General features: G+C 39.3%; 1 protein-coding gene and 1 pseudogene across 2 annotated transcripts in view; one reads left to right on the forward strand and one right to left on the reverse strand.

Annotated features, from left to right (window-relative positions):
- CCDC191 (coiled-coil domain containing 191) overlaps nt 1–19,507 on the reverse strand; it is a 71,633-nt gene that overhangs the window by 9,515 nt on the left and 42,611 nt on the right. For both annotated transcript variants that reach the window (XM_087439615.1, XM_004436616.3), the window contains 3 exons: nt 18,711–18,823; nt 16,666–16,748; nt 15,829–15,930 (listed from right to left, as the gene is read on the reverse strand). In XM_087439615.1, the coding sequence (XP_087295741.1) occupies nt 15,829–15,930; nt 16,666–16,748; nt 18,711–18,823 (298 nt within the window). The remainder of the gene's footprint in view (nt 1–15,828; nt 15,931–16,665; nt 16,749–18,710; nt 18,824–19,507) is intronic.
- On the forward strand, nt 124–5,382 carry LOC106802836 (ATP synthase peripheral stalk subunit b, mitochondrial pseudogene; annotated as a pseudogene).

Genomic DNA, 19,507 nt, shown 5'->3' on the forward strand with positions numbered 1-19,507 from the left:
TCACCTCACACCTGTTAGGATGTGTATTATCAAAAAGATAACAGATAAGAAATGCTGGCAAGGATGTGGAGAAAAGAGAACCCTTGTACACTGTTGGTGGGAACGTAAATTGGTACAGCCACTATGGAAAACAGTATGGGGGGTCCTCAAGATTATTAAAAATGGAACTACCATATGATCCAGCTATTTCACTTCTGAGTATATATCCATAGGAAACAAAATCACTATCTCAAAGAGATATCTGTACTCTCATGTTTATTGCAGCATTATTCACAATAGCCAAGGTATGGAAACAACCTAAGTATCCACTGATGGATGACAGATCAAGAAAATGTGGTATAAATATACAAAGGAATATTAGTCTGCCTTAAAAAAGAAGGAAATCCTGCCATTTTTGACAACATGGATGAATCTTTAGGGCATTACGCTAAGTAAAATAAGACAGAGAAAAACAAATACTGGGTGGTATCACTTACATGTGGAATCTTTAAAAAAAAAGAAGTTTGAACTCAGAAACAGAGAGTAGAATGGTGGTTGCCAGTGGCTGAGGGGTGTGAGACATAGGGAGAGCCTGGAAAAAGGGTACAAACTTTCAGTTATAACATGAATAAGGTCTGAGGACCTAACATATAACATGATGATTATGGTTGATAAAACTGTATTGCATAAGTGAAATTTACCAAGAGAGGAGAACTTCAGTGTTCTCTCACACACATATGCACAAAAGGTAAATATGTGAGGTGATGGATGTGTTAATTAACTCAATGGTGGGAATCCTTTTACAATGCATACATATATCAAATTATCATGTTGTACAATTTTGTCAATTATACTTCAATAAGGCTGAAAAAAAAGAAGTAAAAATGCCATGACCAAACAACTATGAATTTCATTTCAACAAATACCTAATCAATTTAATTTGAATATGTAACCACTAAACAGAACTCTGGAGCATTAAAAAAAAAAAAGAGACAATTCTCCCAAGGGGGTGAGGAAAAGTTGGTCATGAGTCCTACAAGAATCAGGACTATGCATTTTCTTGGATTTATTCAGTATTGTTCACAGAAATGATTTACATCTCGCCAAGTTACTAAAAAGTAAAACATCCAGTTAGGAGAGCAATCAGTATTATTTTTCCCTCATTATTATGGAAAACCTAGCAATATGGCCCCTTCATTCAGATTATGGGGTAGAGAGTTATATATAAATAACCCTATTTAAATTTAAAGGTACTCCATACTCCATTAAAAGTCTAGAAGAATATTCTTACACTGAGCTGTTTTTTTAAAGTAATCAACAGTAAGTCCAGAGAAGAGTTAAAATATTTGATCATCATTAAATGACCCTCCCTCCTCTGAGGAGGAGAAAGATTAACCACCCCTGGTGATGCACTCAGAAAACACACCCCCAAGCCCCTCAAAGAAGAACTGCACCTCTGAGGGACTCCCTGAGAAAGATGACATCATACAGATGTCATGATTTCTTTTATTTCTTTTTCTCTTTTTAGTGAAAATAGGATATAATAAAAGTGAGAGGGGGGCCGGACCCGTGGCTTAGCGGTTAAGTACGCACGCTCTGCTGCTGGCGGCCCGGGGTTCGGATCCTGGGCGCGCACCGATGCACCGCTTGTCAGGCCATGCTGTGGTGGCGTCCCATATAAAGTGGAGGAAGATGGACACAGATGTTAGCCCAGGGCCAGTTTTCCTCAGCAAAAAAGAGGAGGATTGGCATGGATGTTAGCTCAAGGCTGATCTCCCTCACTATATATATATATATATATATATATATATATATATATTTATATATTTATATAAATAAATAAATAAATAAATAAATAAATAAATAAATAAATAAATAAAAAAAAAGTGAGAGGAAAAAACTACCTAAAAAGGATGACAACGGGTAGCAAGCGACACCCATTACGAAAGTTACAAGAGCAAAGGCGAAGACTTCAGACTGCCTTCACAGTAGTTGTCATCCATGTAGCATAAACACAAAAACATTTAATTTAAGCTTCTTTTTCTTTACTTCCCACAGTTTCACTTCAGGAAAAGCATTGGGGTGAATTGGCCGATTCTGACAAGTTACTTAATTGCCTGAGCCTTCTGTGAGAAAAAAATAAAGAGAGTGAGCACTGGAACATTTCCAACATGGAAGAGAGATTTGCTCTGATCTTCTAATCTAAACTAACTGTGTCTGTACAAACTCTTCAAAGTAAAATGTCCCTCTTCTCTAAAGTGTTAAATCAAAATTATAGTCTTTATTCCAGACACTTGAAATGTTGAATTGAATGGTCAGAAATAAAAATTATTTCCAAGAATTTTCTTATGAGTAACAAGAGGAAACCAAGGGTTATGTGGGGGAGGAAAACAGAAACTGGCCATTGTCACATCCACTGAAATGTCCCCGTAGCATTGAGGCAGCAGCTGCAACTTGCAGACAGGAGTCTAACACAGACAGTAAGCCTTTGAAGAAGCCCTCAGGCTTGGCCAACCCTGTTCACACACCCAACTAAGTTACAGTGTAACTACCTTCCTGGAATTACAACTCTATGGCTGGTGTTTTAGGCTCCAAAGAAAAACCATTTTCAGATGGATTGTGGGGAAAAAGAGCCTTTTTTTTTTTGGTGAGGGAGGTCAGCCCTGAGTAACATCTGTTGCCAATCTTCCTCTTTTTTGCTTGAGGAAGATTGGCCCTGAGCTAACATCTGTGCCAGTCTTCCTTTATTTTGTACGTGGGTCACCGCCATAGCATGGCTTGAGAGCAGTGTGTAGGTCCACACCCAGGATCCGAACCTGCGAACCCCCGGCCACCGAAGCAGAGCACGTGAACCTACCCACTACGCCACTGGGCTGGCCTCTTTAAAGAGGCCTTTTTTAAAGTCTACTTTCCCGTGGAAAAATAGAAAGAAAAACATTTAATAAATTAGAGATCTGCTTGAGCCAAAATTTTGTATTCTTACATAGCAATTTAATTTAAATGTGTATTTCATCCCTTGATTAAGGATTCTGCAATAGAGTTGGTTGTATTTAAGTAATATTACCATATTTTCCATTTCCTGGTATATAAAATGTCTCTAGTCACACCTGCATCCAAAATTACATGAAATGCTGCTGTCTGCTTTGAGATGGCACTTATGTTGGAGATCTGTGCAGCTAGGGTTCCATAGAGCATAGGTCACTCAGGCTAAAAAGGGATAAATCAGGGTATCTTTTTGATTTAAATTATTCAACAAATGACATGCAAAAAGTCAGATTCATTTCAATGTCTATATCCACAACTAATGCTTTAGAGAAAGACGAGGAATTACAGCAAGAATTAAGAGGAGTACAGGGCAGTCGACCCCACCCCCAAACTCTCTGCCTTCCATCCATTATAAGCCACCCTTTCATTGTGCTCTGGAACGTATTCCCACTTAGGCACTCCTGTAGGTTATACCTTCTGCTCATATCATGAATTTCTCCCTCGCAACTGGATCATTCTCATCAACATACAAATATGTGCTGGTATCTCCCATCTTTAAAAAACAAAATAAAACCAAAAAAACAATCACCAACAGAAAAAAATCCTTTGATCCCATGTGACCCCTATTATACTCCAAGTCTCTATTTCCTCACCTCTTATTCTCTCCTCAACTCACTGGAATTGGGCCCCTTCCCAGCACTGCACTGAAAATTCTCTTGATCATGAATGATCTCCATGTAGCCAAATCAAAGAGTCACTTGTCTGTCCTGCTTTTAATTGAACTCAGCAGCATTTAGCCCAGTTAACCATCACCCACTTGCAGAAATACTTTCTTCTCTTAGCTTCTCAACAAAAAATTCTCTGGTTCTCTTTCTACCTCACTAGCTCCTCATCTTCTGATTAATTATTCATACATCCTAGGACTTGGTCCTGGACCCTCATACTTCTTCTCTATCCAGACAATCTCCCAAGTTGATTTTATTCACTTCCAGAGCACTAAAAACACTGAAATGTTTTCGACTCCCAGATTCCTTACTATAATCTTGATGTTAGGTTTATATACTTAACTGCCTATTGACACGTTCATAGGCATCTCACATTTAACATGTCCCTAGTGGACCCTACATCCAGCAGCTCAAATACCACCTCCTCAGAGAGGCCTTTCCCATCTTGCTTCTCCCATTACAACTCTCCCTCCCTACTTCTGTAGTTGTTAACTTGTTTATGGCCTGTTGTCCCCAACTAGCATATAAGCTTTGTGAGGGCAGGGCTGTTGTCTGTCTTCTCATTGCTCTATTCTAACCCCTACAACAATGCATGTAGTAGATGCGCTACAGATATGTGTTGAATGAACAAATGTGCTTGTTAAGCAATTATGGGAGACCTCAAATCTTGCCTGGTCTTCTCTGATAAATTTATCTTTTCAACCACAAACTTCATCAACTGTCTATCAATCAAAAGAATATTAATACAGCCATACAAGTTATTGCTTGATAAGACAATTATCATTATTAATGATACAGTTACCATTATTATTACTAGAAAGTATGCTTTTAATAAAAATAGAGCAAAAGGATATTAAGAGGAGTTTAGAATTTTATTTTCAAAAGGTCACTGTGTGAGACCTGTGTGTGGCCACCTTACTGCTGCACTTGAGGGACTACGCCTTCGGAATCACAGGGACACTAAGCCACCATTTGGACCACCACTGACCACGCTGTCCCAGGTGGTACTTCCTTCCAGCACTACAGTAGCCCCCTTCCTGAAGAATGTAGCACTTCTAAGTCCCGGGGAATTGCAAGTAACAAGAGTCTTTCACAGAGGGCAGCCATGTCCTGACTCTGAACCATTTCTTCCTGAATAGACGGGACACATTTATCATAGGCTTATCCATGAGGAATTCTTCCAGTTCCTTTATCCTAAAACTGTTGTCACAGGACTTATCTTGTATTTTCTATCCAAAGAAATATAGGTGATTGCCCTAGAGACCTTCTTTACCATATTAACAGTTGGGTTGCTCATCTGTGTAATTAGAAAATATGGTACCTCTGTTGGACAATCTGCCGATCAACTTAATGAGCAAAAAAGTGCCCAACTAGAAGAGGTGAAGCAGGCTTCCGTCAAACACATCCAGGAGGCAAATGATTCAGAGAAGTCACAGCAGGCACTGGGTCAGAAGTGTCATTCTCTCTTTGGTGTCCAGAGGAATCACACTGCTTACTAGGAAGAGCTATACAAAGTATACAAGGAGGTAAAGAATGGCCTGTGCAGAATATGATGCATCAAAAGGAGTAAAACCACATGAGAAACTGGGTGGAGAAACACACTGTGCAGAGCATCTTTGCCCAGAAGCAAGAGGAGACAGTTGCCAAGTGCATTTTAGATCTAAAGCTGCTTGCAAAGAAAGCTCAAACATAATCAGATCTGTAAATGCATCTATCTCAAGTGAGACAGCTGTGAATAGCTGATTTACTAAATGGAAACTAGTCTATGTGACAAAATCTTTTTGTCTATTGTTGTGGATTGAAGTTACATTTTACCCTTCCTAAAAATGAAAGATTTAGGCTTGGTATAGTGAAAGAGATAAAACAACCTATTGGCCAGTAGTGTATTTCTCATCTTTCTTGCTTTGCATAAGCAGTTTGCTTCCAGCAAGAAAATAGCTGGACAGGCACCTTCTGGGAGACACAGGACCCCAGCATTTGCTTACCTGCAGCAGAAGCCACCACACACCATGTGAGCCAGTAAGATAATTAAACTAGAAATTTTGGTGAATTGCTGGAGGCCAAGGATGGGACAGCATGAGAAGGGTGAAGCTCCTGAGGGACACAGTCATAGGGAGGTTCCCACCTCTTTGCAGGCTTTTGCTCTAGGAACTCCACCAGGCTCTCCCAGAAAGGATCAGGGAGAACCCAGATAAAGTTCCCACCATGATGCTGGCTGGGGGAGAGGAATAGCAACCAATGCAAAATCTGCCCAGACCATTCTCCCTTAGGAAACAAAAGGCTTCATCTGCAAGCAGCACCACCTGAGGGCACTAGTGGAATGCCACTGAAGCTGGGGGAAGGGGACTCTGCCCAGACCAGCCCCCTATCTCACCTAAGTGGAGGCGGAACCTCACAGAGGGAAGGGCTTTAAGGTCACAGACTGAGCCAGCAGATACTGAAAGAAGGGAACAGAGAAGCAGGGAAAAGCTCTACTCCTAGAGCAGGAGCAGAAATTCTTCTGAGTCCCAATACTGTGCACTCCAAAGACTGAGATTTAATCAGAATGTTAGAGAATGCTCCCTGTCATCCACACCCCACCAGTACGCTAACAAACCTCCAGTAATAAGGGTGGAGTACAACTGGGAGAGCTGCAAGAGACAGACTCTCTCTGGGGAAGAGCACAAAGGGAAGACCTAAAGCCAAGAGAGGAGACAAAAACAAAGTCACTAGAGCCAATTGAAGTCTATGGTGCCCATAGCAACAACAAACCTCAGCAATGGTAACCATAGCAACAACAAGCTTCAAACATAGCCCAACTCCTGGCTAGATTAACAGAAATCTCCAAACTAAATGCCCATTTATCTCGAGTTTCTGTTTCCCTGTACAACATGTCTGGCTTTCAACAACCAAAAAATATAAGACATACCAAAAGAAAAGAAATAAACACAGTCTGAAAAGATAAAGCAATCATATGACAGAGATGTTGGAACTAACAGAAAGAGAATTTTAAATAACGATAATATTAAAGGCTCTAATGGAAAAGGTAGTCATCATTCAAGATCAGATAGCTAGTTTTAGCAGAGACATGGAAACTACAATAAAGAGTCAAATAAAAATGCTAGAAATCAAAAACACATGGTAATAGAAATGAAGAGGGCCTTCAATGGGCTCATTGTCAGACTTGACATAGCCGAGGAAAGAATCATGTAACTTGAAATTAGGGTAATAGAAATTACACAAACTGAAAGGCAAAAAGAAAAAAGAGTGAAAAAAACAACAGAGTATCCACGAGCTGTGGGACAATATCAAACAATGTAACACAAGCATAACTGGAATCCCAGCAGGATAAGAAAAAGAATGCAAAAGGTGAAATATTTGAAGAAATAACGGGTAAACATACTCCAAAATTCCTGACAGACACAAAACTACATATCTACAAAACTCTGAGACCACCAAGCAGGGAAAACAAACAAACAAATCACACCTACGTTGACATTCAAACTGCTGAAAACCAAAGACAGAAAAAATTTAGAAGGCAGCTGGGGAAAAAAACCCCACCTCACCTACTGTTATGGACTGAATGTTTGTGCCCTCTCAGATTCATATGTTGAAGATCTAACCCCGGGTGTGACTGTATTTGGATGGGGCCTTTAAGGAAGAAATTAAGCTAAAATGAGGTCCTACGGGTAGGATTAGTGTCCTTATAAGAAGGTATATGTAACAGAGCTCATGCGGTCTCTGTGTGTGCATGCACTGAGGAAAGGCCAGGGGAGGACACAGTGAGAAGGCAGCCGTCTACAAGCCAGGAAGAGAGCCCTCACCAGAAACCAACTATGCTGCCTCCCTGGTCTTGGATGTCCAGCTTCCAGAACTGTGAGAAAATTAATTTCTGTTGTTTAAGCCACCTACTCTGTGGTATTTTGTTATGGCAGCCGAGCAGACTAAGACACTTACAAGAGAACAAGGATAAGAATTACAGCAAACTTCTTGTCAGAAACCAGGCAGGGAAACAGAAAACTGAGTGACATCTTTAAGTGTTAGAAAGAAAAAACTGTCAACCTAGAATTCCATATCCAGGAAAAAATACCCTTCAAACATGAAGGAGAAATGAAGACCTTCTGAGACAAACAAAAACTAAGGGAATTCACTACCAGGAGACCTACTTGACAAGAAATGTTAAAAGAAGTTCCTCAGGCAGAAGAAATATGATATAAGTTAAAAACTTAGATCTACACAAAGAAATAAGGAGCATCAGAAATGGAAGAAATGAAGGTAAAATATAATCTTCAGCTTATTTTTAATTACACCAAAAAGTAACTGTTTAAAGCAATAAAGCAAAGTAAACCAATAACAAGGAACTGCGTATTTATAGTATATATAAAAGTAAAATATATGACAATAATGGTGAGAGACTGAATCTTCCCCATGAGATGTGGAACAAGGCAAGGATGTCTTCTCTCACTACTCCTATTCGACCTTGCACTGGAAGTCCTAGCTAGTGCAATGAGGCAAGAAAAAGAAATAAAAGGCATACATATTGGAAAGAAAAAATAAAAACTGCTTTTATTGGCAGACAACATGGTTGTCTATGTAGAAAATTCCAAAGAATCTACAAAAAAAAACCTCCTAGAATGAGTAAATGAGTTTAGCAAGTTGCAGGATTCAAGGTCAACATACAAAAATTAACTGTGTTCCTATATAGCAATGAATAAATGGAATCTGAAATTTTAAAAAGATACCATTTATAATAACACCAAAAAAAGAAGTACTTAGGTATAAATCTAACAAAATATACACAACATCTGTGGAAAGCTATAAAACATTCAGGAAACAAATCAAAGATCTAAATAAATGGAGAGATACACTAGGTTCATAGATTAAAGACTAAACGTTGGGGCCGGCCCCGTGGCTTGGTGGTTAAGTGCGCGCGCTCCACTGCTGGCGGCCCGGGTTCGGATCCTGGGCTCGCACCGACGCGCTGCTTCTCCGGCCATGCTGAGGCCGCGTCCCACATACAGCAACTAGAGGGATGTGCAGCTATGACACACAACTATCTACTGGGGCTTTGGGGGGAAAAAATAAATAAATAAAATCTTTAAAAAAAAAAAAAAAAAAGACTAAACGTTGTTAAGATGTCAATTCTCCCAATTTGATCTACAGATTCCATATGATCTCAATCAAAATCTTAGCAAGATTTTTTTGTACATATTGACAAGATTAGTCTAAAATTTATATAGAAAGGCAAAGGAACTAGAATAGCCAAAACATTTTGAAAAAGAAGAATAAAGTGGAAAAATTCATACTACCTAATTTCAAGATTTACTATAAAGCTATAGCAATCAAAGACAGTATGGTATTGGCAAAGCCATATACATAAGATAAATAGAACAGAATAGAGAACCCTGAAATAGACCCACACAAATATAGTCAACTGATTTTTGACAAATGTATAATCAATGGAGGTATCAATGGAGAAAAGACAGCCTTCTCAACAAATGACACTGGAACAACTGGATGTCTATAATGCAAAAAAATGAACTTGGCACATACTTTACACCTGATGCAAAAATTAACTCCAAATGGCCAACAGGCCTAAATATAAAATATAAAACTTCTTAAAGAAAATATAAGAGAAAATCTGAGTGACCTTTGGTTTGGTGATTAGTTTTTGGATACAACACCAAAAGCACATCCAAGAAAGAAAAAATTGATCAAGTGGACTTTATCAAAATTAAAAACTTTTCCTCTGTGAAAGACACTGTTAAGAGAATTAAAATACAAGCCACAAACTGGGAGAAAATAATTGCAAATCATATATCTAATAAAGGATTTGGTCCAGAATATATAAAGAACTCTTAAAACCTAGCAATAAGAAAAACACTCAACTGAAAAATAAGCAAAAGATCTGAACAGACACTTCACCAAAGAAGACATATAGATGGCAAGTAAACAAACGAAAAGATGCTCAATATTATTTGTTGTTTGGAAAATGCAAATAAACCCCACAATGAGATACTACACACCTATTGGAATGGCTAAAACCCAAGAAACATACAATAACAAATGCTGACGAGGATGTGGGACAAAAGGAACTTTCTGGTGAGAATGCAAAATGGTACAGCCATTTTGGAAAAGAATTTGGCAATTACCTATAGAGTTAAATATAGACTTAGCATACTGCCCAGCAATCACACTCCGAGGTATTTACCTAAGTGACCTGAAAATTATGTCCAAACAAAAACCTATATGTGAATGTTTAAAGCAGTATTCATAAATGCTAAAAACTGGAACCAATATCAACAGTGAAAACGGACAACTAACTATGGCATATCCGGATGGAATACTATTGGAATTTGGTGATAAAAAGGACTGAGCCTTTGATTCATGCAACAACATGGACGAATCATAAATGCATTTTACAAGTGAAAGAAGCCATATTCTAGGAATCCATTCATATGACATTCTGGAAAAGGCAAAACTCTAGGGATGGAAAACAAATCAGTGATTGCCAGGGGTTGGAGGCTGGGAAAAGTGGTTCATGACAAAAGGGATGCACAGGAGAACTTTTAGCCCAAAGGAACTTCTCTGTATACTACTGAGTTATGGATACACAACTCTATGCAATTGTTAAAAACCATAGCACTGTACATCACAAAGAGTGAACTTTAATGTAGGCAAACAAAATCAACTAGGATCTCAGATTCCAGAATGGAATGTACCCCATGACAAATGAATCTAATTGTATTACAAATGACACAACTGCACTCCAGGAGGTGGAAAAAAATAGGAGCTGACCTAAGTAACTAGAAAACCAAGTTTTAATTGGAAACTGTAAGGTTAAAGACAAAAGGAACTGTATAAATACTGTACTCTAGTTGGTAAATTTTCTCATGGGGGTATGGTTAACAGTTCTGAAACTGCTTTACACGTATACTGGAATTGAACAAATTGAGTAAACGGATGGTGGATCGTGGGAGCCAGGTTTCACACTGTCAGAGAGGGAAGTTACAGGTAAGCAAGAAGGGAAGGGAAAAATAAACCCTCTGGTGCTGGATTAGAGTCGGAGACATCAGTATGAACTCATGTTTAGCTTAATATGTTTATCTAGATGGATAGATACAGAAACAATACATGTGCACATACGTGGTTTAGTATACATATGTATATACCTAGCTCTGTCTGCTGAGGTGCTAGACTCAATGACACCCCAGTAGCAATGAGCACCCTCATTGTCCAGATATTGCTTTCCAAATACCATTTAGAACCAGGGCACCTTGGAGAAACGGCTAATTCTAGGGCTGGGGCAGTGAAAATACAAGATGAACAGTGTTGGGAAGTAAAATGCTAAAAAAACAAAAAAAGATGGGGGCATGTCAAAGAGACACAGGAGCCAACCTTAAAGAGCTCCCAGTGGCCAAAGTGGGAACAATTTGAGGAACAAAATAAATAATGTTTTTTATAACTCAAAGTATAAAATAAATATACATGAATTCACACTAATATAAATGATTGAATAAGTAAATAAATGGAGGAAGAGAAATAAATCTTCCTTACAGAAGAATTCCAAATAATATATGTAGATAGTCCTCCCTTCAGGAGATGGAGCTTAATATCCACTCTTCCCTACATTGAGAGTGGACCAGAGTTAATGAATTGCCTCTGAAGAATAGAGCATGAGAAGGGAAACATGGTAACTTCACAGTGGAGAAACCTGTCAAACACTGCCTTAACCAAGTCATCAAGGTTAACATCACCAGAGATAAGGCACCTTGATATCACGTATCCCCTGCTATGATATGATTAGGGGGGGTACTTCACTTCAGTGGCATCTCAAGAAAAAAACCCATTACTCCAGAATAATTATAAGAAAAACATCTGACCAACACAAATTGAAGGACATTCTATAAAGTACCTGATCAGTACTCCTCAAAATTGTCAAGGTCATGATAAACAAGAAAAGACTAAGTGCTATGGTCTGAATGTGTCCCAAAATTCATCTGTTGAAATCCTGACACCTAGTGTGACAGTACTAGAGGGGGTCCTTTGGGAGGTGCTTAGGTCGTGAGGGGGGAGCCCTCCTGGCTGAGATCAGTGCTACAATAAGAGGCCCTGTAGAGCTCCCTTGCCCCTTCCACCATGCAAGGACACAGGGAGAAGTCAGCAGTCTGCAACTCAGAAGAGGGTCTTTACCAGAACCTGACCATGCTGGCACCCTGATCTAGGTCTTCCAGTCTCCAGAAGTATGAGAAATAAATTTCTGTTGCTTATAAGCTACCGAGTCTGTGATATTTTCTTATATTCCCAAACAGACTAAGACCCCAAGAAACTGTCACACACTAGAGGACACTAAGGAAACATAACAACCAAATGCAGTGTGGTATCCTGGTTTGGATCCTGAACATTAATGGAAAAACTGGTGAAATCTGATAAAGTCTGGAGTTAACAGTAATGTACTGACATTGGTTTCTTAGTTCTGAGAAATGTGCCATGGCAACGTAAGATGATAACATTAGGGGAGACTGAAACTGAGTGAGGGGTATATGGAAACTCCCTGTCCTACCTTTGCAACTTTTCTCTAAATCTAAATTATCCCAAAATAAAAAGCCTATTTAAAAAAAATGACCTTCAACATATAGAGATTTTGAAGTATTCTGAATGACAAGTGAAAATACTCATGATAGAATCTTAAAGGAAAAAAGCAGCTTAAAAACTATATACACCCCCAAACACACAAATTATCAACCTAACTACTAAAGAGAGAGATGCATAGAGAAAAAGAAGAGAAGTAGATATTCTAAGATATTAAGAGTAGTTACCTTAGTGCTGAGCTCAGAGATTTTTTCCCCATACTTTCGGTGTTTCTCAAATGTTCTAGAATGAACAGACATGAGAGGGGAAATATTTGATACTGTGTCTTTTTTAAATCGTCTCAGTGCTTTACAGTAGCATGAGCCCAAAGAGCTCTTCCACGAGCTGGTACTGGGTGCTCCGTAAAAAAGGGGTTCTGTGGCCAGATATATGTGACTCCTTGGTACACTGTGTCCCTCTTCTGGAGACTCATGCCTGTTAGGATGTTTAAGTTTCTGAGAAGTCAACTAATAAAGAAATGTGTTTAACTTTAATCAGCATTTACTAAATTTTTTTGACCACAGAACTTATATTTTCTCAAAGCAATTTAATATTTCAGGAAGCACTAGGATTATGGAACATATGTCAGGGAAATGCTACTCTAGAATCCCTCAAGTAGTTTTTAAGGGAGGTAACTGAGCTGTTTCTAGAGGTTTCTTAGGCTGACTTAGCAAAGGATGAATTTAATATCTCTTTTGCTCCATGAACAAGATGACCCATTCTGTGGATACCAGTCAGCCTCTTTGCCCAGCCATTCCTGTCATTGCCCAACGGGCTCATGAACAAAGTGGCCATGGTGGCAGGGATGGAGCCTATGCATGGGCTCAGTAACATAGACTTCCACTCACCAAGGCCGACTGGCTATGGCCACTGCTAAGTGGCCAGTCTGCCAGCAGCAGAGACTAACACTAAGTCACTGATATGGCACCATTCTCTGGGTTGATCAGCCAGCTATCAGGTGGCAGGTTGATTATATTGGACTGTTTCCATCATGGAAAGGGCAGCATTTTGTTCTTCATGGGATAGATGCTTACTCTGGATACAGATTTGCCTTTCCTAAATACAATGCTCCTGCCAAAACTACCATCTGTGGACTTACAGACCATCCATGGACTTACAGAATGCCTTATCCACCATCATGGTATTCGACACAGCATTGCTTCTGATCATGGAACTCACTTCACAGCAAAAGAAGTGCAGAAATGGGCCCATATGCATGGAATTTTCTGGTCTTACCATGTTCCCCACCATCCTGAAGCAGCTGGCTTGACATAACAGTGGCATGGCCTTTTGAAGACTCAGCTGCAGTGCCATCTAAGTGGCAATATCTTGCAGGTCTGGGGTAAGGCTCTCTAGAAGGCAGTATATGCTCTGAATCAGCATCTAATATATGGTACCGTTTCTCCCATAGCCAGGATTCATGGGTCCAGGAATCAAGGGGTGGAAGTGAGAGTGGCATCACTCATTATTACCTCCAATGACCCACTAGCAAAAGTTTTGCTTCCTGTTCCCAAGACTTTATGTTCTGCTGGCCTAGAACAGAAGGTTCCAAAGAGGGGAATGCTTCTACCAGGAGACACAACAATGATTCCATTGAACTGGAAGTTAAGAATGCCACCCAGCCACTTTGGGCTCCTCATGCCTCTGAATCAGCAGGCAAAGAAAGGAGTGATGGCTGACTACCAAGGGGAAATTGGACTCCTATTCCACAATGGAGGTAAGGAAGAGTATGTCTGGAATATAGGAGACCCCTTAGGGCATCTTTTAGTATTACCATGCCCCGTGATTAAGGTCAAAGGAAAATTACAACCCAATCCAGGTTGGACTACTAATCACCCAGCCTCTTCAGAAATGAAGGCTTGGGTCATCCCACCAGATAAAGAACCACAACCAGCAGAGGTGCTTGCTGAAGGCAAAGGGAACAAAAGTGAGTAGTGGAAGAAGGTAGTTATAAATACTAGCTACAACCACATGACCAGTTACAGAAATGAGGACTCTAACTGTCATGAATATTCTCTTCTTATTTTGCTATGAATATATCTGTTTGAATATATATCTGTTTTATTTCCTCTTACTCCCTTATCACGTTAACATAAGGTGTATTGACTTTATATCATGGTATTTAAGTACTGTTAATTTTACATTATAGTAGTTAGGTTATGGGATATCAAGGAGAAGAGTAAACATTACTCGAGGACTTTACCTCCTCTCCTGGGGAAGAGGTTAGTGCGTTTTTGGTTGTACACAGGATAGTTGCATTATATTAGGCAGAATTATGATCTTGTTATTGTCTTTATTTGGAAATTAAGTATGGTTTAAGGAGATACATAGTGGTGCCAAGTTGACAAGGGGTAGACTTATAATGGTTAATTTTGTTTGTCAACTTGATTGTGCCACAGAGTGCCCAGATTAAACATTCTTTCTGGGTGTGTCTGTGAGGATGTTTCTGGATAAGATTAGCATTTGAATCAGTGGACTCAGTAAAGTAGACTGCCCTCCCAAATGTGGGTGGCATCATCCAATCCTTTGAGGGCCAGATTAGAACAAAAAGCCAGAAGAAGGAAGAGTTTGCCCCTGTTTTCTTCCTGCCCGCCTGCCTGAGCTGGGACATTGGTCTTCTCCTGCCCTTGAACGGGGATTTATACCACTGGCTCCCCCAGTTTCAGGCCTGTGGACTCAGACTGGAATTACATCGCCAGCTTTCCTGGGTCTCCAGCTTGCAGATGGCAGATCATGGGACTTCTCAGCCTCCAAAAGCATGTGAGCCAATTCCTCAGAATAAATCACTTCCTATACATATATCTTATTGGTTCTGTTTCTCTGAAGAAGCTTGACTAATACAATTTACAATTCAAATCTATTTTCCATAAAAATGCCTCTAATTTCTCTAAAATCTTCATGGATCTTACCTTGTTTGACTCTCTTGATCTCTTTTGATCTGTGAGGCAAAAGACAGCATATGCTGTACTAAATTGTCTCTGACAGGTGTATATTTTTCGGCCTTATCTTTACAGCTAGAATTTAATAATGTTGAAAGCAAGAGCTTTGTCTCTTATTTCTTCTGTGTATCTTTTCTTCCATTTTTTCATTGTTTTTTCATTCACTTATTCACTCATTCAACACATTTGCTGGGTTCCTCCTATACGTGAGGTACACTGCTAGCCAATACAACAGTGAGCAATATCAGACTGTTCCCTTTACTCTTATGGAGACTGCAGTTTAGTCGGGGATGTAGAAATGAGTAAAGCAACCACAAAACAGATGCATAATTGTAAGCCCTGTAACACTCTAAGAGAAGTATACTTCAGAGACCATAAGGGGGACCTAACCTAACCCTGGGTGGAGAGGAGGCTAATCTGGAAGTCATATTTGAGTTCAGATCTGAAGAATGAGCAGGTTTGCATTAAATAAGGGAGAGAAAAAGGGTGGAGGTGAGAGAGGAGTGTTCTAGACAGAAGTTCTGGGGTGGGGAAGGTGCACAGGGCCACAGTATTGCACACAACAGACTGACCAAACAGATGCTACTAACCAGTTTCTTCAGTCTCTTCTCTTCTCGTTTTTTCTCAAGCTGAGCCTCCTTTTCTTCTGCCTCCCTCTTCTGACGCTCCTCCTCTTGGGCCTTTAACTGGGCCTGATCAAGATTAGAAATCATAAAAATCAGAACCATCTATTTGTACGGAAATAAGATCTTTTACGTCGAGGAAAGTCAGGTATCTACCACAGTGCCCACCCGTCTCGGAAGGAAGCCTGCACTCTGTGATAGAAGGGAAAACCTGAACAACAGGAAGCCAGTTGTGTAACTTAAAACGTCCTCCAAAACAATCCTCTTCTACTTGGGAGGGTGAGATTAAGCATGAAAAAGACCATTAATTTTTCATCATAAAATGATTAATTTTTAGTTCTTATTTTTATCTGTGAAATACTAAGTCCAAACTATATACAGTGTGGGAAAAAATTTTCTTTCATTTCACCAAAACCACCCCAAAATTGTCAGAACTGTTTATTTTTTCTTAGTAGGTGCAAAATTTACTTCTATCAGTCTAAGTCAAAACTTTGGAAGATAAAAACTATCCACCTTTGCAAACTCAGCAAGTGGGACATCTACCTATAACACATTAGTCTTGGTTTTGTGTAAATCTTCCAATTTGCTAGCTCCCATCAACTTTTGTAACATTTCCTTCCTACTAGACTAACCATGTCCATGTTTTTTCCCTTTATTTTCCTAAAATTGTAACAGAGTTCAGGCTAGTAGGCAAAAAGCCATTTCCAAAGTTGGTGTAACTTCTTGTCTCAACAAGCATCATTTCTAAATAAAGACCTATACAAATCTTTTTTCTTGCCTCAGTTTGCATTCCTGATTTATTACCAATTTCTCTTCTTCTTGTTTTTTCTTCCTCTCTGTCAAGATGCGCCTACGTTCAGCTCGCTGAACTGCTCTTTCTTCCATGGCTAGAAAATAGTTAACCGAGTTCTAATACCAAAAATGTAAGGAACACTGTAAAAGAAATGTTTCTATTTTACAGTAAAATTTAGTGTTATTGTTAAGGTTTTCTTGTAAATGTTCACAATCTCAGAAATATATATATGTATGTATAAAATTTATATAAAAATATAAATATATAAATTGTAAGTGTATATACATATACCCCCTACAGGTTAAAGATCTACAATCCCATCCTCAGCAATGATGAACAATTTGTAGATTATGTTTTTGTTTACATTTCTATTAGAATAACTGTTACTGGTTTAAATAAGATAATGTGCCGTGATGATACTTTTAGTATGTGAAACCCAGAAACCAGAATTTCAATTTGATAATTCCTTTAATGAATGTAGAAAACTTTAATTACATCTAATAAATACTTTGAGAACAGAATCACTTCTCAAATCCCATTGAGTCTGCTCATTTTTCCAAAGTCACTATATATATGTCCATATATGAAACAACAATAACAGACTAACTAAAGTTTAGGGTCACAATGACTAACATTTTAATCTAGTTTTAAGGCCTGGATATCCAGATGGGCAGGAAATGGAATTGTACTAGGCATTTGGAGAACTGGCATCTGAACGAAATCAAGTGTCAGACTCCTGTTCTTGACAGTCTATTAAATATCGATCCAAAAGAAGCAAATGTGCAAGATGGTCTGATAATATGACTCTGTCATCAGTTGGGGCTTTTACAGGAAGAGGGGCATGGGGGGAGGAGTATCAAGTTCTGTTCACCTAAGTCGGCCAATAATTACTTTCAGTTTCTTGTGCCATGTTATAGAGAAGAAAATTTAAGTCCAACTTTTAAGAATTAATAAACAAAAAACTCACCAGGCTATTTCTTACAGATATTAAGTGCCTGCTTTGCTGGAAAACGAATAATGCGGCTGCCACAGATGGCAGGAGTGAGACTGTCTTTAAGGAGGCAGAAAGAGACTGGAGGATTAAGTGAGAGAGCCCTGAGAAGCAGTATCTCTGGTCATTTGCCCTTTCCTCATCTTTTCTAGAGCTAATAATTAAAGACTACTTGAAAAGTAGCCTGGGGTTCTAATATGCTAACTCCTGATCAAAAAATAATTTTTAAAAAATAATCACACAGAACTGCGTACTTTCTGATCATCCTCAGTGGTGGACAAAGATGGCATACACTGCTGTCCTCTAATGCAAAGACTGCTAATTGCTTCATTAATAGAAACTGACTTTAGGCACAGTGTCCTTCAGATGACATCACTTCTTGTTAGGGCAGCAATCTTGCCACAGGTGAAAAATCAGATTTACAAACCACAATATAATTATCCAAGTGCCTATCTCCATACACAAACATGTACAGTGTGTGACTAAGTATATAACAAAAACAATCAGCAGATTCACTAGGCAGGTTCTAGGGAATGCTTCCCTTCTCACAGTATTGTTTGGTTTAAATGAGGATTTCTATGTGCATCAAAAATGTTATTAAACTAAAATGTCTGGTTTGTAGATTTCATTACTAAAAGCCTGTCATCATGGCACAACTCATTATAAAATGATGTAATAACTTGATGTGGATTGCTGTAAACTGATCAATATTTTAACATTAACAAAGTACAACAATACATGATCTTTATCAATGTTTATCCTTAGTAGCTACTCAGACTTTTCTTATTTGTATCATTGCCCCATTTTCTTTTCACAATCCAAATTTCAACCTTACAGCAATGTGTTTTTGTGTTGGCTGGGAAGGCCAAAAAGTTTGGCAGAAGAGGCAGGAAAAAAGTTGTGGAGCTCTCTCGTGCATTCCACTCCTCACGTGCCTACCCACCTCAGACTTTGACCAGGTTCTGCCAAGTCTCAAAACCCAGGAGTTGCCAGGATTCAATCCCAGCACATTCTACTCCAAGAGGACAGATCACCACCACCAAGGCCCCCCCAAGACAGCCCTGCCTTTTAGGATGGGATGGGGTGTCATCAGCTGCCTTGGGTTCCTTCTGGGTCCAGAAAGAGAATTTCGGGAGTCACTTCTACTACCTTCAGTCCCAGAGGAAGCAACAGGCGAACTAGGGGGGAAAGAAAAGGAAAAGAATTCAGACCATTAACCAGCCTCCTTCAAAGCCCTTTCATCTGAGGAACTCAAAGCATTTTACAAACTTTAATTAATCCTTACTCACTGAGACACCCACTTGATAATTGGTGTACTGAGGTATGGACAGGCTGAGTGACTGGCCTGAGTCTACAATGTGAGGCAGGTGCTCTGACTCCCAGCCCAGTGCCTCAAATCAACAGCTATCACCTACTTCTTACCCTACCAGTTATCACATGTATGGAGTAGGTCTCAAGCATGTCTGAAACCATCTTAAATTGCTTTTGAGAAACTTGGACTCTTATCCTAGGCTCAAAGATGTTTACTTTCATCCAAAACAACTACAAATTTAAGCCAGGTAATTAGCCAGCCCCAGGGGCTGCTCCTGATATTGTCTGACCTGGCTTCTTAGCACGAAACATAACCAGAAACACAGAAATCAAGTTAGAGCAAGTAAGCCTTCTTCTCTTGTACTGGTATAGCAACAGAGCTCTTCAGACAAAGGCAGCCACACTACAAATGCCAACTGTATAACTATATCCTTATAGGCAGCCACTTGCCCTCAGTACCTATCTGTACCTGTCATGTACCAATCACAGTGGTCAGGGCTTCTTTGCTTTGAGAGTGCACAATAAAAGGAGAGATATGGAGTCCAGAAGCT

Source organism: Ceratotherium simum, chromosome 15, assembly GCF_057802395.1.
Source record: "Ceratotherium simum simum isolate JZ-2026a chromosome 15, ASM5780239v1, whole genome shotgun sequence".
NCBI lineage: Eukaryota > Metazoa > Chordata > Mammalia > Perissodactyla > Rhinocerotidae > Ceratotherium > Ceratotherium simum.